The sequence below is a fragment of the Mercenaria mercenaria genome, chromosome 8 (assembly GCF_021730395.1).
Source record: "Mercenaria mercenaria strain notata chromosome 8, MADL_Memer_1, whole genome shotgun sequence".
Taxonomy (NCBI): Eukaryota; Metazoa; Mollusca; class Bivalvia; order Venerida; family Veneridae; genus Mercenaria; species Mercenaria mercenaria.
Window position 1 is genome coordinate 41956457 of NC_069368.1, and position 21669 is coordinate 41978125.

At 36.5% G+C, this 21669-nt stretch overlaps 1 protein-coding gene and 1 long non-coding RNA gene across 2 annotated transcripts; one reads left to right on the forward strand and one right to left on the reverse strand.

Moving 5' to 3' along the window:
• The first annotated feature begins 4456 nt into the window (after positions 1-4456).
• On the forward strand, positions 4457-17566 carry LOC123566514 (60S ribosomal protein L36-like). The gene is made up of 4 exons (XM_045360689.2): positions 4457-4523; positions 12531-12634; positions 13347-13481; positions 17426-17566. Exons 1-4 carry the CDS (start codon positions 4472-4474, stop codon positions 17513-17515), a joined length of 381 nt encoding a protein of 126 aa, XP_045216624.2. The 5' UTR covers positions 4457-4471; the 3' UTR covers positions 17516-17566.
• Positions 6132-6857, reverse strand: LOC128559018 (uncharacterized). Its single transcript, XR_008372030.1, has 2 exons — positions 6741-6857; positions 6132-6479 (listed from the first exon to the last, which is right to left on the reverse strand). It is a non-coding gene; the product is annotated as an uncharacterized LOC128559018 (long non-coding RNA).
• Positions 17567-21669: the final 4103 nt, after the last annotated feature.

Genomic DNA, 21669 nt, shown 5'->3' on the forward strand with positions numbered 1-21669 from the left:
AAAATAAACTGACCGATTTATAGGCGATAAAATTTAATGTAGTTTTCGCTCGTGTACAATATGTAGGTAGCTGCACGCGGAAAGATAGGAGCATGAAAATTCCGAATATTTTCCGACCGCCCCTCGAAGTGTTACTTGGCCAAAACAATAGATCTAAAGTTTCTTTGCAGAAAAAATAAACATAAACATTACACCGTAATTAAAATTATTTGACATAAAGACTAGAAAATTGGGATTTTCTGCACTATAATCTAAATATTAAAAAAGCATGCGCAATAATGATATATACATATACGATTTTTTTAAACAGTACGATATTTTGCAAAATGCTTTGTAACAACGCATTGACCGTATGCAGTAGTAACTGATACAAACGGCTTGCTGCCGCAGTTTATATGGCTTAGTGCAGCAATATGGCTTAGTGCTCAGGTATGGTTTAATACAGCAGTTGTTTTGATTTTTCCATAGATGTGTTAACAAAATAATGCTACAAATAACAAATTAACGGTGTATATTAAGAAAATCATAGGCTGTTGAGTTTTCTTTGCAAAGGACGAGAAACCGTTCCGGTAATTGGGAACTTTAATTATATGTATATAGTATTATTTTTCAACTAAAATAATAATAATGTATATCTCGTTGATATCTTTTCTTTTATTTAATTTTGCCTTAGTCTTGTATTCGAGAGTTTTTAAGTTCACTTACTGACGCAATAAGCCATAGACAATTTTGATTGGAATTTTTTCTGTGGGTTACTGCGTGGGGTACTTTGCTAATGCATAAATGGTAAAACAATATTTTTTACAAATCATTTCACGTATACATTTGTAATATGTATTATGTAATATATATTTAAAAAGAGGGTTTAGGCTGGTCATTTTAACTTCTGGGATTGAACTCATTCCAACATAATCTTTTTGCTGTGGAATATTTAAGTAATATTTAAAGAAATAAAACACAGATAAAAAGTTCTCAAAAAAATAATGGCACATTTTTAGATATTGCATTTGAAATTCTGAGGTAACGTCTTATGCGTCTTGTGACCGTTTAAGTGGACCATACGCTGTTCTAATACTGGTTTACTTTAACATAAATGTTTGTTTTGAATATCAGAAAAAGTGTGCTCCTTGATACGAGTAGACACCGTCGTTTATATTACTGAATTGTAAGTCAGTATGTTTAACACTCTAAAACGAATCGGTCATAGGTATTGATTAACATGTTTTGTTACGATTTCAGCATGTTTTAAAAAAAGGATTTATGTCCAGTGAGATGAGTAACAGTGAATTTTTCGCTTGAAAAGCTACTTGGCGCCGGGTATCCGCTCAATGTATCGTGCATGGTAAAAAGTGTAAATTCAACACATGCTGAAATTGAAACAAAACTGATCTTCATCTATGCTCAGTCCGTTTTAAAAAAAACTAACAGATATTTGGAGGGGCCAAGGAAGGGTTCTGATCCCAAATGTCTGTGGTTTAGCAGATCAAAATGATGATTTCAAAAAAAGTGTATATGGCATTAATTGTAATGAGTATGACTTATTTAATAGTATCGATAATATATAAGTGGCATTCAATATCTATGTAATAGAATTCCGCTTAAAGCCGGTGCTAGGGGGTGGGGCATGAATGGTGTTGCACTTTCGATTACCACTCATGAACAGACTCAGTCAAACCGAGTTTGCTATTATTTTGTTTAGTTGCATCCTATGCTTCCAAATAATCTTATTACCGATTGTATTAATGGTTCATGTCTTAAGGTAAAACTGTTTTTATTGAAAGGGGATTTTGGATTGGCTGAAGAAAGTGTAGGGAAATCCGTAAGAGTCAATGAGGCATACGCTGACTGGATAAAAAATAATAATTATAATATTTTTGTCAAAATCATGCAATACAACGTTTTCTGTGAAATTTTGAATATTTTACATGTGTTTGACTGAATTCATGACTGTTCAATTGTCATTTTAGAGTAGTACGTGTCAGGGGCTTTTGGCCTCTGTATATATGCCATTGAACAAAGGGGGTAGTTGTGTTTTGAAGAGAAACTGTAAAAAAAAAAGAACAGTTAAGCATATATAAAATTACTACTTTTTTGGTGTCTAATATGTTAACTTAAAAGAATTACATATTAATTGTCATTTGTCGATTCTTGGGTATGTGCCAGACTGATTTCTTAGCAACAAACATCCAGACACCAAATACGAAAATGGCGCGAAAAAAATGGTATCGCAAAATGGCGGATTCAAAAAGTCCTCAGTCTTTGTTTTTGCTCCGCCGTAGAGCTATTTTCCTTACTTTCTTTGCAATCTGTATACTGAAATTACATGACAGATCTATGCTTGACATGTTGGTAGCTCTTTCATAATGAAATAATAACGTGGCAGAATTGTCATTGATACTTCATACATCACCACTACAATTTGGGTCCCTTTTTTTTTGGCTGATTTTGCAGTTTTAGTGTTTAACTGAAAATGTTAGCCAGTTCTTCATGGTTCAATGGTTCAATGGTTAGCGTACATGATGTTTCACATGTACGGGATCCGGAGTTCGATTCCCGCCAGATGTTGTTGTTTTTTTTGCACAGTATTATTTTTTTTTCATTCTTATTTATCATGAATTTTGCAAATACTGGAACAGAAATCATTAATGTTTATAACCAGTGTTTTGAGGTTCAAATTGAAAGGCATGGAAAAGCATATGTTGCTTATCTCCCCTCCCTTCCACAGTCTTTCACATACATTGCAACTACTTTCTCAAAAAATCATTGACTAGAACTTTACACTTAGAAAAAAGTGTTGGCTATAAACTTGAGAATTGAAATTCAAAAGGCTCCAACCACGATCCCTATAGAATTAAGAAATGAAATAAACCTTAATCATATTCAAAAAGGCCCTAAACTGTTATGAGTTTGGTAAATTAAATTGAATTTCTTGAATTTCGACCAACAGTGGTTGTCTCTGGATAAATTTCTTATCAAGAACTTTTTAGAAAGAATTTGAAATAAAAATTTTACATGTAAATGGTTGTTTGTCATTCTCCCATACCAAACGTTTACCATAGCTAAAATTTGGCCCCATTCTTCCTTCCTAAAACAGCGTCATTTGACAACAATAATGACATTTAAAAGAATTGCAATAGTCTGTGTTTAGGATAACAGGATTATGTAAGTTCCGGTATATATATACTACAAAAGTTTATTACAAGAACATGAAATATCTAAAATTAAAACTTAAATCACTATTTCAAAATATTCACCCGAAAAGAGAAAAATTTCTTTTTAACTGGTTTCTTTGATCATAATTAATATGATTAACAGAAATATTAAGTTATAATTCATTCTCTTCATCTTTGTGCTGTAGTAGACGTACTTTTTTTTCAATAGAATATAAATTTTGCCAAATTTTCACTTTTTGAGTTTTAATTTAAATGCAGTCTAAGATTCATAACAAACAGATATTGCATTCAGGAATTATGGATTGGATTATCAATAATACAAATAACTTTGTAAGAACTTTAAACTTCATAAAAAGAATCCGTAATATTGCCATCAATTTACGATAACGCCACTTCTTTAAGGTTTTATGGGATACTGTTAATTTATCAAGAGAGCTCTGCCATTTGGATAGCACCTAATTTTATACTGGTTTCCTATTAATGTCCATTTTCTCTTTGAAAAGATACGTTTTAAAAGAAAATTCTAAGTTTGCTAATAAGCATGAATACTGTCACGTCTGACTTGCACCACATCATCCAAATGAGCTGATGCCATGAGGTTGAGTATTTTGTTACGCAGGCTAATATGCAAATCGTTGTTGTTGTTGTTTTTTAAACTATTAATAACACATGAAGTCATAAGAAACTTTGCATTCCCGGATTTCAGAAATTTGTATTAGAGAAACAAGTTGACAGCAAAGGCATGATCGTCGAGTGTAGGTATCATATGTACCGAAGGTGGTATACTGGACAGTTTAAAATATTAGTATGTAGCCTCTGGTGCATTTTTGGGACTATAGATTCTGGGCACCCAAATATCACTTTTATCTTTATTAACTCATGAGCACTATTTTCACTTGTCAGTCTAGTCTTGACACATTTGAAGATATGATTAGATCTACGTTCGTTTAAACCGACACATTTTTAAAACTTTTGCCTTTTTTTCCTAATTTTCATAACAAGAGCAAAACCGTCAGGCATGTCAATACTGAAAATATCAGAAAGAACAATTTATGCAGGAAAAATCCGTATGACTAGGTTTTCCTGTCAGATAGGCAGCGCCTTATTTCATATTACAGAATAAAGAAGAACAGCTATTTAGTGTATTGTAGCCTACAATGGAAGCCCAATGGAAATATCAATAGTAGTGCCTGACCTTAGGAGGGATCGTGTCCGGTAAAAAAGTACGAAGCTTTACGGATTCTAACGTTTATAAAGCATCCGAATAACGACTTCCTTTTCCGGTTAAAATTAGGTACATGACTGAAGTTGTACAATTCATCAATAAAAATCTGCCACTATCGGTAATTCGTGATGTAAAAAATATCTTCTTTCTTCTTTGTCTTATCGGTTACTTGTGGCAATGTCTGTTGTATAGCAAATTTTATTCATTTTCTGACTGATTTGTTGTTAAATTCATGATAAAATGAGTCCGTTATGGACGGTATCTCGTATATTATTTTGAAGTGTTTATTAGATGCCATTTATTTATATTTTATGCACTGGTAGAAATAATGGTTTAGCTGTTTAACTGTAGCTTAGATACTCGTTTGTATTTTGAGGGCTGGTATCAAACAACCCGGTAACACGGGTGTTTGGCCAAAGACTTTGTATAGACTAAAGTTCCATCTGGTTCGTCACAGGACTGGGGAGTCTGAAATCTGTCAGTAGGACATAACAAGTCTGAAAGTATAAAACGGTGAACACAGTCTAGAAAATTAGTTTCTGTGTTGTGCTTATCTCAATGCTGTAGTTGTTGCGACAGAGCAGGTTGGTCTAACTTTAGTCCAACAGATTTGACACGATCCTAGGAAATATCGAGATAAATTTTTTCATATGGGCAATTGACCATATCGACATTAAGGATAAATCCAGTTTTCCGGTATTTCCGTAAATAGGGTCAGGGGGACTGGCGAGATTAACCGATATAGGAGAGATCGTGTTTGTAAACAAATCCATTGTATTTTCTATTTTTAGAACTGATAAGACAAAGACCGTGTGGGCAGACGCCGAGCGTCCATGTTTTTTGTAAACAGTGATGTTTTTCTAACGGCTTAAACTTTCTTAAAACACAAATAATATCAATAATTTTTTGATCAATGGAAAGTGTATAAAACAAGCAAATTATTGATTACTTTTGATTATAATTTCGAAATTAAATGGATTAATTATGAACGCTTAACTTACAGTGTTTTTTCAAAAAGTTTGGAGGATCGCTACGCCGCTATTAAAATCTTATGTCATTTTAAACGGTTATTCATTTTAAAAAGATATTTAAATGGGAAAATATGAAAATCATAACCATTTCAAAACTTTTTGAATTTTTAAAATCCATAAATGAGCGGAAAAGTTATTAAAAATTAAAAATTCAGATCCCATACACAAACGATGTAAAAACATTTGTTTTACCCACCACCAGATAAACAGGTATTTATGCGTGACGTCATGGCGATCTCTCCTATAAAGACCGTGTACAATATTAGCGGTTATTTTTGCCAGAAGATAAGGATTTAAGAAAATTCTTACTTTCTCACAATGAAAATACTATTCTACGACCTCGGCAACATCTTTTTTGCAAAAATAATCTGCTTACCTTGAAAAATGCGGATAATTTCACACCTTCTGTATCGAGCCACGGAAGCGGCAGTGTAGAATAAAAGAAAATTTCAAAAATAAAGTAAACTTTGAGGATATTTTTTGCTACATCTTAATTACAACAATGTTTAATGATAATCTGCAGTACTTTTTTATTCATTTTCTTTGTTTAAAACTCAGGCCCTTCCCCAGAAATTTTTTAAGGCGCTGGGGTGAAGTTTGCGTGGCGGGATAAGGGGTGGTTGCGGATCGATTTTTTTTTTAAAATCGAACCCAAATGGTGCTTTTTTATGTATACCATACGCAAAAAAACACAACAACATGTATTTCATTACTTCTACATTTTTACATAATCATATAACCATCAATATATCATATACACTACACAGACATGACAGATGTCCACTTCTTTTATATGTATTTTCGAACAACACGTATGTCCTTCCACTTCTTTTGTACTAACACTAACAACACATAGGCATTTTTGTTTTCATATACCGGTAAGTGTCTGTCTTTGGCTCTGTGCCATTCCTTTACTGCACCACTGAAATTAAAATCATTCAGTTTTTGTCCCTGCATGGACACCATGAGTAAGGCATTAAGCACTTTCATGCTCACCGGTGAATGGTGGGTGGTCTTTACACATTCAACTGCTGAAACCTCTCTCACAATCTGAAAGTACAAAAAAAGTATTTGTTATTTTCCCAGAGCAAGGAAAACCAAGGATGGATTTATATTGTAAAAGTTCCTAAGATTTGACATTTATCTTGTGTTCTTCTGCACAATGAATTGCAACAAAATTTCTGTTAAATATTTGTGGGTGTTAACAACACCATTGCAGCTTTTTTACACACAGAAGCAGGTTCTGTATTTCAAGTTTAACTATGTATTTTACTGCAAGCAGCAAGTTTCAGAAAGAACATGTATACACACCAGCTGTGGAGGTTGGTAGAAGCAGTCCCACTGTAGCGACTTTGCTCAGGTTTGGGTGAGACTCGGACAGATTACCAACAATCCACTCAATCACAATCCAAGTGTTCATCTGTGGTAAGGGTGGCTAAGATTCGCCTGTGCCCATTCAATAACTGCCCGGTCTTCTTCAAGGGAGAAGAGTGATGAAAGAGCCTGAAATGAAACAGAAGTTACAATGACATGTTTCAATGACTTGACAAAATGAATCATAACTTTTTTGTTGTTGATAAGTTTCTTGTTTTTTTTTCTTCTAAAATTCTTGGACCATACATGATACTGTAAATATAGTCAGTAAATAAATAAATCAATGTTTATTTAGCATAGAAATATTGAGTTCCTTGAACTACAGCAGAAGAGAATTCATTCATCCCTTTTACCGACTAGCCAGGTTCTTTACGTGAGAAAGTAGGCAGTTGCTTATTTGGAACTGGTCTTTCCCAGGAACGATGGTTAGGTAACCTGCCCTAAATTTTGTTATTCCACAGAAACTTGTATCATTTGGTCTTTTCATGTTTACTTTGAGAGATACAAAAGCAAAGTGAAACAAAAATATCATAGTAGATAAAGTTTAATATTTAGAAATTAATAGCATCTTAAACAATGGCAGATCTAATTAAACATCCTCGAAAAAGTTTGCTTCAGTTCATCCGGAACAATGATTTCAAACTTCATTCAAAGAATCACTGGTCATTTTAATACAGTTGCCTTTCTCTGCTAATTATTACTCGATAACAATTAACTTACCCATGCATGCCGTCACCAGCTGCTATCCCATTTCGTTGCATAGACTAATTATAATCTTTAACTAATTATAATCCAATTACTCCTGCACTAGTTAACGCAAACTTGTGAAAACACAGACTTTCATCAACACGAGTCGTCTTTAAACTATCAGTACACGGTAAACAGCTAGCTACACTGTGTATTCATAAACTTCCCCGATCGATATTTACCTGAGGTATCTCACAGGGATGAAATCGCTTACTGATTTAAGACGCTGCGCTAATAATTGAGGCACCGCGCGGGATAATTAAGCGCTGCGGGAAGCTGTATTTCGTGTTTTAAGCGCCGCGGTAGCGCGGCGCCTTATGCGGCTGGGGAAGGGCCTGAAACTTGAAAAAAGGATAATCTAAACACTACCGCCATGTAGCGTAATGGCCGATACCCCGTAACTGGGTTGCCCGCAGTCCGGGACAAGTAGATCCTGTTTCGGGCAAGCCAAAGTTTTCAGGTGGTTGCCCGAACGGACAAGTGCTTTTTTCCGAAATTTAAATCCCTTAATTTTCACAATAATTACAAAAGGAATTTCATGGAATCTGAAATGAACATCCTTAATACCAGCTTTCATATATTATGCATGAATTGATGTCTTCACATTTGCAATATATAAAGTAACTACAAAATTCAGAAATTACATCCCTAAAAATTACCTGGATTGACTGGAATTTACCCGCGAATCGTAAAGATATCAAAACATCATGCCAGTAATTTTCCATTCCACGTGCATGTGAGACCTATTGTATCGCCGTTACTTTTGACTTGTTTATCGACACGTACACAAAAAATGTGTGTAGTGCATTCATTTTTAGCCCACCATCATCAGATGGTGGGCTATTCAAATCACTCTGCGTCCGTGGTCCGGCGTCCTTCCGTCCGTCCGTCCTTCCGTTAACAATTTCTCGTTATCGCATCTCCTCAGAAACTACCAGGGGGATTTTGACCAAACTTTGTCAGAATGATGTATTGGTACCCTAGTTGTGTCCCCCTGAAAATCAGACTGGTTCAACAAATTTTTAGTAAGTTATGGCCCTTTGTTTATTTCTATAATTTACATAGATTTATATAGGGAAAAACTTTGAAAATCTTCTTGCCCAAAACCACAGAGCCTAGGGCTTTGATATTTGGTATGAAGCATCATCTAGTGGTCCTCTACCAAGATGATTGAAATTATTTCCCTGGGGTCTAATATGGCCCCGCCCCGGGGGTCACATGGTTTATATAGACTTTTATAGGGAAAAACCTTGAAAAACCTCTTGTCCAAAACCACAGGGCCTAGGGCTTTGATATTTTGTATGTGACATCATCTAGTGGTCTTCTACTAAGATTGTTCAAATTATCCCCCTAGGGTCAAATATGGCCCCGCCCCGGGGGTCACATGGTTTACATAGACTTATATAGGGAAAAACTTTGAAAATCTTCTTGTCCAAACCACAAAGCCTAGGGCTTTGATATTGTAATGTAGCATCGCCTGGTGGTTCTCTACCAAGTTTGTTAAAATTATCCCCTAGGGTCAATATGGCCCCGCCCTGGGGTCACATGGTTCATATAGACTTATATAGGGAAAAGCTTTTAAAAACTTCTTGTCAATAACCTACAACATTCAAATTTGGACCACATGTATGGTTTTGAGTGGCAAGATGAACCTTGACATGAGTTGACCTTGATTTTGACCTAGTGACCTACTTTCACATTTCTGTAGCTACAACCTTCAAATTTGGACCACATGCATAGTTTTGTGCACTGAAATAAACTTTGACCTTGACATTGACCTAGTGACCTACTTTCACATTTTTGAAGTACAGGCTTCAAATTTGGACCACAGGCATAATTTCGTGTTCCGAAATGAAATTTGACCTTGATTTTGACCCAGTGACCTACTATCACATTTCTCAAGCTACAGCCTTCAAATTTGGACCACATGCATGGTTTTATGAACCAAAACAAACTTTAACCTTTACATTGACCTGGTGACCTACTTTCACATTTTTGAATGTACAGGCTTCAAATTTGGACCACATGCATAGTTCTGTATTCCAAAATAAAATTTGACCTTGATTTTGACCTAGTGACCTACTTTCACATTTCTCAAGCTACAGCCTTCAAATTTGGACCACTTGCGTAGTTTTGTGTACCGAAATGAACTTTGACCTTAATTTTGACCTAGTGACCTACTTTCACATTTCTGTAGCCACAGGCTCAAATTTAGAACACATGCATGGTTTTGTGTACCGAAACAAACTTTGACCTTTACATTGACCTAGTGACCTACTTTCACATTTCTCAAGCTACAGCCTTCAAATTTGGACCACTTGCGTAGTTTTGTGTACCGAAATGAACTTTGACCTTAAGATTGACCTAGTGATCTACTTTCACATTTCTGTAGCTACAGGCTTCAAATTTAGACCACATGAACAGGATTGTGTACTGAAACAAACTTTGACCTTGACATTGACCTAGTGACCTACTTTCACATTTTTGAAGGTACAGGCTTCAATTTTAGACTACATGCATAGATTTGTTTCTGAAGTGAAATTTGACCTTGATTTTGACTTAGTGACCTACTTTCACATATCTCAAGCTACAGCCTTCAAATTTGGACCACTTGCATAGTTTTGTGTACCGAATTAAACTTTGACCTTAAGATTGATCTAGTGACCTACTTTCACATTTCTCAAGCTACAGCTTTTGAATTTGGACCACATGCACAGTGTTGTGGACGGAAATGAAATTTGACCTTGAGCTAGTCAGTAAGTCTTGAAATTTGGAACACTCAAAAATGGCACATTGGTGGGCGCCAAGATCACTCTGTGATCTCTTGTTTTAATATAATCGCTTCAAATTTTCAACAACGCTTGAGAAGTAATATGGTTTGAATTCTGTAACGATTTTAATAAAATATCGACAGAAATGTAGGCAAAATTCTATAAAAACGATTGAAGTTTCATACAATTATTTGTAAAATTTCAAACAGCGCGATCTTAATTATTCAGTGTTCATTCTAGGCCACGCCATGGGGCCATAGGCGCATATTTTATCATATTGGCACATAAAAGTTTGCCCAATAGCGCCCGTTGGGCGCACACTTTTTCAGAAAACAGACCGTTTACAATGAGCCGACTTCCAGGAGTTGTGAATCGAATACGAATCTTCGATGACATAACGCGAATTTTCATTGGTCGATGTTAAAATAGTAGCCAGTCTCCGGTCGCCTAACAACATACAGCTTTCAATGTTGCTATGCAATGGCGGACAAAAAAACAGTCGCGATTCGGAGAAAAAAGAAATCCAATTTTATGTTCTGCTCTAAACGTCGAAAAAAAGCAGATGACGGGAGAACAAATTTCCAAAGAAAGATGACATGTTCGAGACGCTAGACCGCCCAATAGCGTAACCACTTAGCCAGAATCAGGCGACAAACATTCATTCCGTATTAAATCCTGATTCATGGCTGTCGGACTTTCCGTGGTTAAGTTTCGGTAATGGTCAAAATATTATAACTTGTTTCGTTTTTGTCGTGTTGAGCGACCTGTGAAGTGTTCACTTTTCTCTTTGTAATTATGTTTTACGAACTGCCAAAATAATACCTTGAACTCCATGTAAGAAAAGTGTTAAAAATACAGCCTTTCCTTTCATGTAAATCAGTTTTTCTTTCATGGCCCCTGTTTTTTTTCCAAATGTCCCCAATTTCTTGCCATCATGGTGCCCTTTGACCCCACTTAAAAAAATCCTGGAATGAACACTGATTATTTATTTATTTCTAAAAGTAAATAAATAATACATACTCTGGTCATAAAGTTCAGACTTTCGACAAGAAAGTACAAAAAACAGAGGGGGGCTCCGTGGCCGAGTGGTTAAAGTCGCTGACTTCAAATCACTTGCCCCTCATCGATGTGGGTTTGAGCCTCACTTGGGTGTTGAATTCTTCATGTGAGGAAGCCATCCAGCTGGCTTACGGAAGGTCGGTGGTTCTACCCAGGTGCCCGCTCGTGATGAAATAATGCACGGAGGGGCACCTGGGGTCTTCCTCCACCATTAAAGCTGGAAAGTCGCCATATGACCTATCATGTGTCGGTGCGACGTTAAATCCAACAACAACAACAAAAAACAGGATTAAAAAATCTTAAATAATGAAAAAGCGGCAGCAATTTAAATACATCGAGTAAAATGATGATTTCTGCAAATGCGGCAGAATAGGTTACGGGACCTCGTGAACATAAATAAAAAATTGTTTTAAAATAAAGCTGTATGATGTCGCTGTGGTTTTTATAAAGTAATAAGTAAATGAATCTTTGTACATGTCTTTTTTGACACGACACTGTCAGATATTCTTTTCAAACAATAATATAAATTCCTTGAGGGCAAATAGGTCACAGAGGTAGGATATCTACTATTATAGTTTGACACATTTACCTGTCAGTTTATACGGGATATTGCACATCCACTTTAAAAAAATTAAAGAAGATACTTTTTACTGATTTCTTCTCAGCAATTTAAAGAACCGAGGCCGCCCACCTGCATAGCTCAGTAGGGAGAGCGCAGATCTACGGATCCCGGGGGTTGTGAGTTCCAGCCCTGGGCAAGACATATGTACTCTGTGACGATTTGGTAAAAGATATTGTGTCTAAAATCATTGGTCCTCCACCTCTTATTCATGTGGGGAAGTTGGCAGTTACTTGCAGAGAACACTGGTTAGGCTAACTGCCCGCCGTTACATGACGGCGTTAAACCCAAATCGAACAAACAAATCAAGTGACATAAACATATTATTGACAAAACCTGACCTTCGTCTCGTCACTTATTTGACACTATATTTGAGTAAATGCTTAATTTTCCACAGCAAAATCAGCCAATAAAATTGTAGTCTAAATATACATGTGTGTATTCTTTCCAATTTCTTTTAATCTGTTGGAAAAACCCAAGGTTCTTAAGCTGTCAGATTATCACACTAATTTGTTTATTATCACATTGCAGACATGGGTCTCCCAAAGTATGACCTAGCTGTTGGGCTTACCAAGGGCCACAAGACCACAAAAATTGATAATCCCTCCAAGAAGAGGCAGTCTAGGAGAAGAGGGGTAAGATTTCTTTTCTAACATTGATATAATGTCAGAATTCCGCACGAGATACAGTTTACTTCATGGCTATGGTTCAAAATCATTAAAGTTTTCATTTGGGACAAAGTTTTGTGAGTTTCTTTATTTGGTCAGTCATGAAATTCATTCAGAGTCATCAGAGGTTCGTCAAAATCTTCAAACCATGGCAGATGTCTGGTATGCGAAAATGATGAAATTAAATCTCAAAGAACAAGTAAAGTTCCCATTCAGTTTTTGTTAAAAGTTGAAAACCCATGGATTTATAGGCCCAGAAAAGGCTGTTTAATAATATGGTCAAACTCTTTAAATTGCATGCCCACAAACAGTAGTGTTGGAGGTAAATACAATTGTTATAGAAAGAAGCTTCATGTTCTACAAAAAGCAAAATATATATTTCTTGACACAACTGTGACAACAGACTGTAGAAAGCATGCCTTCTTAAGAACAGTTTTTACACGATATATCCTGATTGGTGTAAAATGACCTGCAGGATGAAGGTATGATGCCCTTCTTATATCTCTCTTGTTGAAGTTGGAGACATGTCTGATGGGAAAAAAGTAGATAATTGTCTTGCAATCATATGATAATTTCATAAAACTTCACATAAAAGACAGAATAGGTTACCAACATTTTAAGTACCTTAACACATATTTGATATAGAAATCCAGTTGTATAATTTTGTTGTTCTTTTCAGACTGTTACAAAGAAGACTAGATTTGTACGAGACCTTGTAAGGGAGGTAACTGGTTTTGCTCCATATGAGAGAAGAATACAAGAATTGCTGAGAATTTCAAAGGACAAAAGAGCACTCAAATTCTGTAAAAAGAGGGTAAGATGGTGTTTGTTTAGTAAGGCTTTTTAACTCCCCTGAGCAAGCGAGCTTAGCATCTGTCCATACTGCAAACATTTCTGAAATTGTTCAGTGAAAGTTGATGTAGCTTGGCGTTCCTGTACCAAAGTTGTTCAAAGAATTACATTCTATGCATTTCCATTCTTGTTGCTATGGCAACCAAAAGGAAAAACTTATAATACTCTTCTCCAAAACCCCAAGTCCCTGGGCAACGATACTTGGTTTGTAGCATTGTCTAGTAGTCATTTACCAGGTTTTTAAGCCCCCTCCACGATTGATGGGGTTATAGGAATGGTACGGTTGGTGGGGTTATAGGAATGATTTCCGTTCGTCTGTAACAATTATATCCGCTCTGTATCTCCTAGGCCCCTAGAGGGATTTTCGTGAAAATTGAGCCAAACGATCACCCTATCCAGTAACATGCAGATCTGAGTCTGTCGGCTCAGAGTCAAGGTCACAACTCTAGGTCAAATGCATTGATGTCGTCGTACATGGACTATAAAATATACTTAACAACGTCAAGCTTCCACCCAATACCATCAACCCTTTCACTATCCATAACTGCAGTGGGGGATATAGCTGTCTTTCAGACTGCCTTGTTTCTTCAAGTCATGCTGCTAGGGTCAAAATTAGCACCACCCCAAAGTTCACTGGTTTCACATAGCCTTGCATAAAAAACTTCATAAATTTTCGTTTGAAACCTCAAGGCCAAAATCTTAAATATTTGACAGGTAACAGTGTATGAATATTGTTCACATTGTGTAGCCACCTAAGCCTGCAATAAAGTTTTAGCGGAGTTGTCTCCATTTTTAGCTCACCAGAGCACGAAGTGCTAAGGTGAGTTATTGTGACCAGCCAGTGTCTAGAATCGTGCGTCAACATTTGCCTTGTTAACACTAGTACTGTCACTAGAGGCCACATTTGTGAAACAATCTTTATGAAACTTGGTCAGAATTTTTGTCTTGAAGATCTCTAGGTCTAGTTCGAAACGGGGTCATGTGGGGTAAAAAAACTAGGTCAGTGGGCCAGATCAAAGGAAAATCTTGTTACCACAGTTTAAGTTTCAAACTCCGAGAATTTGTCAGAATGTTTATCTTGATGACTTGTAGGTCAAGTTCTAATCTGGGTCATGTGGGGCAAAAACTAGGTCACCTGGTCAAATCAGAGGAAAAGCTTGTTAACACTCTATAGAGGCCGCAGTTGTAATCCAATCTTTATGAAACTTAGTCAGAATGTTTGTATAGATGATCTCTAAATCAAATTTGAAACTGGGTCATGTGGGGTCAAAAACTAGGTCAGTAGGCCAGATCAAAGGATAATCTTGTTAACACTAAGGATTCCACGGTTTAAGTTTGAAACTCATGAGAATTGGTCAGAATGGTTTTCTTGATGACCTCTAGGTCAAGTTTGAATCTGGGTCATGTGGGGTCATGTCAAAAACTAGGTCACCCGGTCAAAGGAAGGGAAAAACTTGTTTATGCTCTAGAGGCCACAGTTGTGACCCAGTCTTTATGAAACTTGGTCAGAATGTTTGTCTTGAAGATCTCTAGGTCAGGTTTGAAACTGGGTCATGTTGGGTCAAAAACTAGGTCAGTAGGCCAGATCAACTCCAATGAGCAATATTTTACCTAGGATCATTTTTTCAGCTCAAATTAATGTAGAAAATGATATCTAAAATATTTTTAGCTCACCTGAGCAATGCTCAGGTGAGTTTTTCTGATCGCTCAATGTCCGGCGTCCGTCGTCCGTCGTCTGTCGTCTGTCGTCTGTCAACATTTAGCTTGTGTATGCGATAGAGGCTGTATTTTTCAATTAATCTTCATGAATATTGGTCAGAATGATAACCTTGATGAAATCTAGGCCGAGTTCGAAAATGGGTCATTTTGGGTCAAAAACTAGGTCACTAGGTCAAATCAAAGAAAAACCTTGTGTATGCGATAGAGGCTGTATTTTTCATTTAATCTTCATGAATATTGGTCAGAATGATAACTTTGATGAAATCTAGGCCGAGTTCCAAAATGGGTCATCTCAGGTCAAAAACTAGGTCACTAGGTCAAATCAAAGAAAAACCTTGTGTATGCGATAGAGGCGGTATTTTTCAATTAATCTTCATGAATATTGGTCAGAATGATAACCTTGATGAAATCTAAGCCGAGTTCGAAAATGGGTCATCTCGGGTCAAAAACTAGGTCACTAGGTCAAATCAAAGAAAAACCTTGTGTATGCGATAGAGGCTGTATTTTTCAATTCTTCTTCATGAATATTGGTCAGAATGATAACCTTGATGAAATCTAGGCCAAGTTCGAAAATGGGTCATCTCGGATCAAAAACTAGGTCACTAGGTCAAATCAAAGAAAAACCTTGTGTATGCGATAGAGGCTGTATTTTTCAATTGATCTTCATGAATTTTGTTCAGAATGATTGCCTTGATGAAATCTAGGCCGAGTTCGAAAATGGGTCATCTCGGGTCAAAAACTAGGTCACTAGGTCAAATCAAAGAAAAACCTTGTGTATGCGATAGAGGCGGTATTTTTCAATTGATCTTCATGAATTTTGGTCAGAATGATTACCTTGATGAAATCTAGGCCGAGTGCGAAAATGGGTCATCTGGGGTCAAAAACTAGGTCACAAGGTCATATCACGTAAAAACCTTGTGTATGCGATAGAGGCTGTATTTTTCAATTGATCTTCATGAATTTTGGTCAGAGTGATTACCTTGATGAAATTTAGACCAATTTCGAAAATAGGTCATCTGGGGTCAAAAACTAGGTTACTAGGTCAAATCAAAGAAAAATCTTGTGTATGCAGTAGAGGCTGTATTTTTCAACTGATCTTCATGAAATTTAGCCAGAATGCTTGCCTTGATAAAATCTAGGACGTGTTCGAAAATGGGTCATCTCGGGTCAAAAACTAGGTCACTAGGTCAAATCGAAGAAAAACATTGTGTATGCAATAGAGGATGTATTTTTCAATTGATCTGTATGAAATTTGGTCAGAATGATTGTCTTGATGAAATCTAGGTCGATTTGAATATGGGTTATCTGAGGTCAAAAACTAGGTCACTAGGTCAAATTAAAGAAAAATCTTGTGTATGCGATAGAGACTGTTTTTTTTCAATTGATTTTTATGAAATTTGGTCAGGTTGATTGCCTTAATGAAATCTAGGTCGAATTTGAATATGGGTCATCTGAGGTCAAAAACTAGGTCACTTGGTCAAATCAAAGAAAAAACTTCTGTATGTGATAGAGGCTGTATTTTTCAGTTGATCTTCATGAATTTTGGTCAGAATGATTGTCTTGATAAAATCTAGGTCGAGTTTGAACATGGGTCATCTAGGGTCAAAAACTAGGTCATGTCTAAGAAAATGCTTGTTTTATCGCAAGAGACCAATTTTTTGGTCCAATCTTAATGAAAATTGGTCAGAATATTTGTTTCCTTGAAATCACTAGGTCAAACATGTTTTACACTGTTATGGAGTGTTTCTTAGGTGAGCGACCTAGGGCCATCTTGGCCCTCTTGTTTCAGACTGCATACTTCGATGCAGTTAGCTACCTATTTATCTAAAATAGTGCCTACAGTGTACTTGAAGTTTGTATTTTTAGTTACAGTGCCTACATACAGGAAAAAATTTAAAAATCTTCAAAGCCTAAAGCTTAGATATTTAACATACAGTATTATGTAAAGGTTCTCTACAAAAAATCATGTACCTATGTGTCAGGTGAGGAATACAGAGCTACCATGGCCCTCTTGTTAAGTTGGTCATATTGGTAGCACCGCAAATTAGCATGATGGCTTCAGTTCGACTTAATTAGCTGTTAAAATGTGTCTGCAAGATACTTAAATAAATGAAAATGGACTTATAAATTTGAATTTCACATCAACATGATTTTTTAGATTAAAAAACATTTTTTTGCCAATTTCAGTTGGGAAGTCACATCCGAGCAAAGAAGAAGCGTGAAGAAATGCAAGACATGCTCCAAAAGATGAGGAAGGCACAACAACAACAGAAATAATTTCATTTTGTTGTTATGTATATAGCCTGGGCAGTAAAGATCATGCCAGTCTGTCTGCGTTAGGTTGTTATTATGCCCTCCAAAGTGGAAGTATATAGATGTTGCTGCGTCCGTCCATCCGTACCACTTCTTGTCCGTAGTATTTCTCAGCAACCACTGGTTGGAATTTAGGGAAAGTTCATAGGAACCTTATCAAGAGGAGATGTGCATATTATCTTTGTGTTCTGGTTAGATGATTTTTCATCGAGATATTGCCCTTTGATTATTGAACAGTAGGTTAATATAGTGCAATTCTTGTCCGGAGTATTTCTCAGCAACTATGGTTGGAATTTAGTGAAACTTCATTTGGAAGCTTCACTATTGAAAGGAGATGTGCCTATTTTCTTGAAGTTGTGGTCTGATGATTTTTCACAAAGTTGCTGCCTTTTGATTATTCAACAGTAGTACAATTCTTGTCCAGAGTATTTCTCAGCAACAACTGGTTGGAATTTAGTGAAACTTCATAGGAAGCTATACTTAAAGAGGAGATGCAAATAGTATCCTCGTGTTCTGGTTGGATTTCACCCAATTATTGCCCTTTGATTATTCAACAGTAGTATCTATAGCACAATTATTGTCTGGAGTATTTCTAGGCATCCACTGGTTGGTATTTAGCCATACCTCATGGAAGGTTCATCATCGAGATGAGCATATTTTCTTTATGTTCCGGTTGGATGATTTTTAGCCTCAGGGTGAGCTATTGTGATCACGCTGTCTGTCGTGCGTCCGTCCGTCGTCGACAATTTTGTTTAAAAGACATCTCCATAACCACTGAATGGATTTTGATGGAACTTGGCATGGATGGTCCTCGACCAAAGTTGTTCAAGCGGTTCAGCTTGGTTGCACATAGGGGCCGCCAGCACTAAAAATAGAAAAATCTTCAAACTACCTCCTCCTAAACCAATATCGGATTTTGAAATAATTTCACACAAATGGTCCTTTTGTCACCCTTTACCAAGATTGTTCAAATTATATCGATTCGTCAAAAACATGGCCGCCAGAGGGCGTGGTCACTTTTCCTTATATGTATACAGTGGAAACTTCAAAAATCTTCGTGTGAAACTGCTGGCCCTGTTTTGAAATAATTTTACACAAATGGGCCTAGTGTGACCCTACCAAGATTGTTCAAATTATTCCAATTCTTTAAAAAAACGGCCGCAAGAGAGCGTGGTCACTTTTCCCAAGATGTATATAGTGGAAACTTTAAAAAATCTTGTGTGAAACTGCTGGCCCGATTTTAGAATAGTTTTACACAAATGGTCCTTGTGTGACCCTCTACCAAAATTATTCAAATTATTTTGATTCGTCAAAAAACATGGCCGTCAGAGGGCGTGGTCACTTTTCCCTATATGTATATAGTGGAAACTTAAAATATCTACTTGTGTGAAACTGATAGCCCGATTTAAAAATAATTTTACATGAATGGTTCTTGTGTGACCCTCTACCAAGATTGTTCAGATCATTCCGATTCGTAAAAAATCGTGGCTGCCAGGGGTTGTGGTCACTTCCCTTTATGTATACCATACTTGTCCAAATTATTGCCCTAAGGTAAAAAAAATGGCCACGCCCCTGTGTCAGACATGTACTAACTAAAGGCTTTTGTACTAATACAAACACACTTGAAGCCATGTACACAGGTGAGCGCTTAAGGGTCAATGACCCTCTGGTTCAATAGAGGTATACAATAGTAAAATTCTTGTCCTGGGTATTTCTCAGCAACCACTGGTTGGCATTGATTAGCTATACTTCATAAGAAGAGTTACTACTCAGTGCAGATGCACACATTATCTTCATGTTTGGTTGAATGATTTGTAGCTCGACTATTCGAAGTATGGAGAGCTCTCCTACTCGACCAGGCATCGGCGTCTTTAAGCGTCTGCAGTTCGGTTAAAGTTTTGATGCACTTTCAATTTATCTCTGTAATTATTTGATGGATTTATTTCAAACTTAAAATAGTTATTCCTCATAATCACCCACATCATTATGGCATATGGACCATAACTCTCACACAAATATTTCATGAATTATCCCCCTTTTTACTTAGAATTTCAGGTTAGTTTTGATGCACTTTCACTCCATCTTAGTTATTATAAAATGGATTTGATTCAAACTTAAAATAGTTATCCAACATTATTACTCACATATAACTCTGGTACTAATATTTCATAAATTATGCCCCCCTTTATTTAAAATTTCAGGTTATTCAGCATCATCACTCGCATCATATAACACAAGAGCCATAACTCTTGCACCTATATCTTTTGAATTATCCCATCTTTTTACATGGAACCGCCGGTTAGTTTTGATTACTCACTCTATCTCGGTTATTACTGAATGGATTGGATTCAACTTAAAATAGTTGTTCCACATCATATGATACAAGATCCATAACTGGCACATTTTTTTCATGAATTATGCCCCCTTTTTACTTAGAATTTTATGTTAATTTTGATGCATTTTCACTATATCTCTTGCTCCACAAGAGGTTTGATTCAAACTTAGAATAATTCATCATCACCACTACATCATTTGACACAAGGGCCACAACTTTGTCACCGGTATTTTATGAGTTATTCCCCTTTTGTACTTAAAATTGCAGGTTAAAGTTTTGATGCACTTTCACATCTCTGTTATTACCAAATAGATTTGATTCGAACTTGGAATAGTTGTACTACATCATCATCCACATCATATGATGGTGCATTACTTTTGCAGAAGTTTTCCATGAATTATGTACCTTGCATACTGATTCAATTTTTAGAGACTTAAGCTTTTGCCCAGTATCTTCATCCACATTTGAGTAATTAAACAATTCTGTGTCGGCTCCAGCTTGCTCAGATGTACCCGATTTCACTGTCCAGCATTGAAATAGTCGAGCGCGCAGTCTCCTGTGAAGCTCTTATTACGTGGGTGTCAAAAACTAGGTCACCAGGTCAAATCAAAGAATAAGCTTGTTGACACTCTAGGGGGCACATTTTGATTCTATCTTCATAAAACTTGGTCAGAATTTTATCATGAGGTCTTGGATGGTTTCATATCAGTCACATGGGGTCAAAAACTAGGTCAAATCAAAGGAAAAGCTAGTATACACTGGCCACTTTTTTGTTCCAGTCTTTCATGAAATCTTGGACAAGTTGATGATGGGTAAAAACTAGGTCAAATCAAAGAAAATGCTTGTTTACGTTCAAGAGGCCACATTTTTGGTCCAATCTTAATGAAAATTGGTCAGAATATTTGTTTACATGAAATCTATAGGTAAAACATGTATACACTGCTATGATGTTTTACTCAGGTGAGCGACAGATGGCCCTCTTGTTAAATTAAGTTTTTATACGTAAGCTGGCGTCTCGGTACCAAGTAAACAGATTGAAACTTCTCACAGTTAACTGTGATAATTTGATGTGTACATATGTATTTGCAGTGACCCAGTCTCATTTTAGCTCTCCGTATGTTTTCAGGAGAAATTGTTGGTAAAAGTGGGTGTTCTGGCATCCTGTGTCTACAGATTTAGCTTGACTATACAGTGTTAATAGCTATCCTACTTGACCCGGCATCGGCGTTTGTTCCATGTCCACACCTTGGTTAAAGTTTCATTATCGCTGTAATTGATCGATTTGCTTCAAATTTAAAACACTTATTCTTCAATAGTTGTTCCACATCATGACACAAAGGCTCTTACTCCAATATTTCCACCAGTTATTCCCGAATAACGCCCCCTTTAAACACGCCCATTTTGGAAAAAAAGAAACGTACTATGTGATGGTGCTTTGTCTGTCTATCCGTCCATCCGCCATAATTTGTGTCCGGAACATAATTTTATAACCATTAATAGTACTAGTATTGACTTTAAACTTGGCATATAGGTAGATGGCGATGAGACGATGTGCAGATCTCGAGGGTTTTGAACAAGTTCTGTATGTCAAAGGGCAAGGCAACAAACTGAGTTAAAAGGTTAAAATTGTCCATCATATTTTGTGTCCGGAGCATAACTAAATAAATATGCAAGGTATTGACTTCCATCTTTGCATGTAGATAGGTAGCGATGAGACGATGTGCAGAGCAGATTGACCTGGTACATGTAGTAGGCCAACGGTCACAAATTGAGCTAAAAGGTC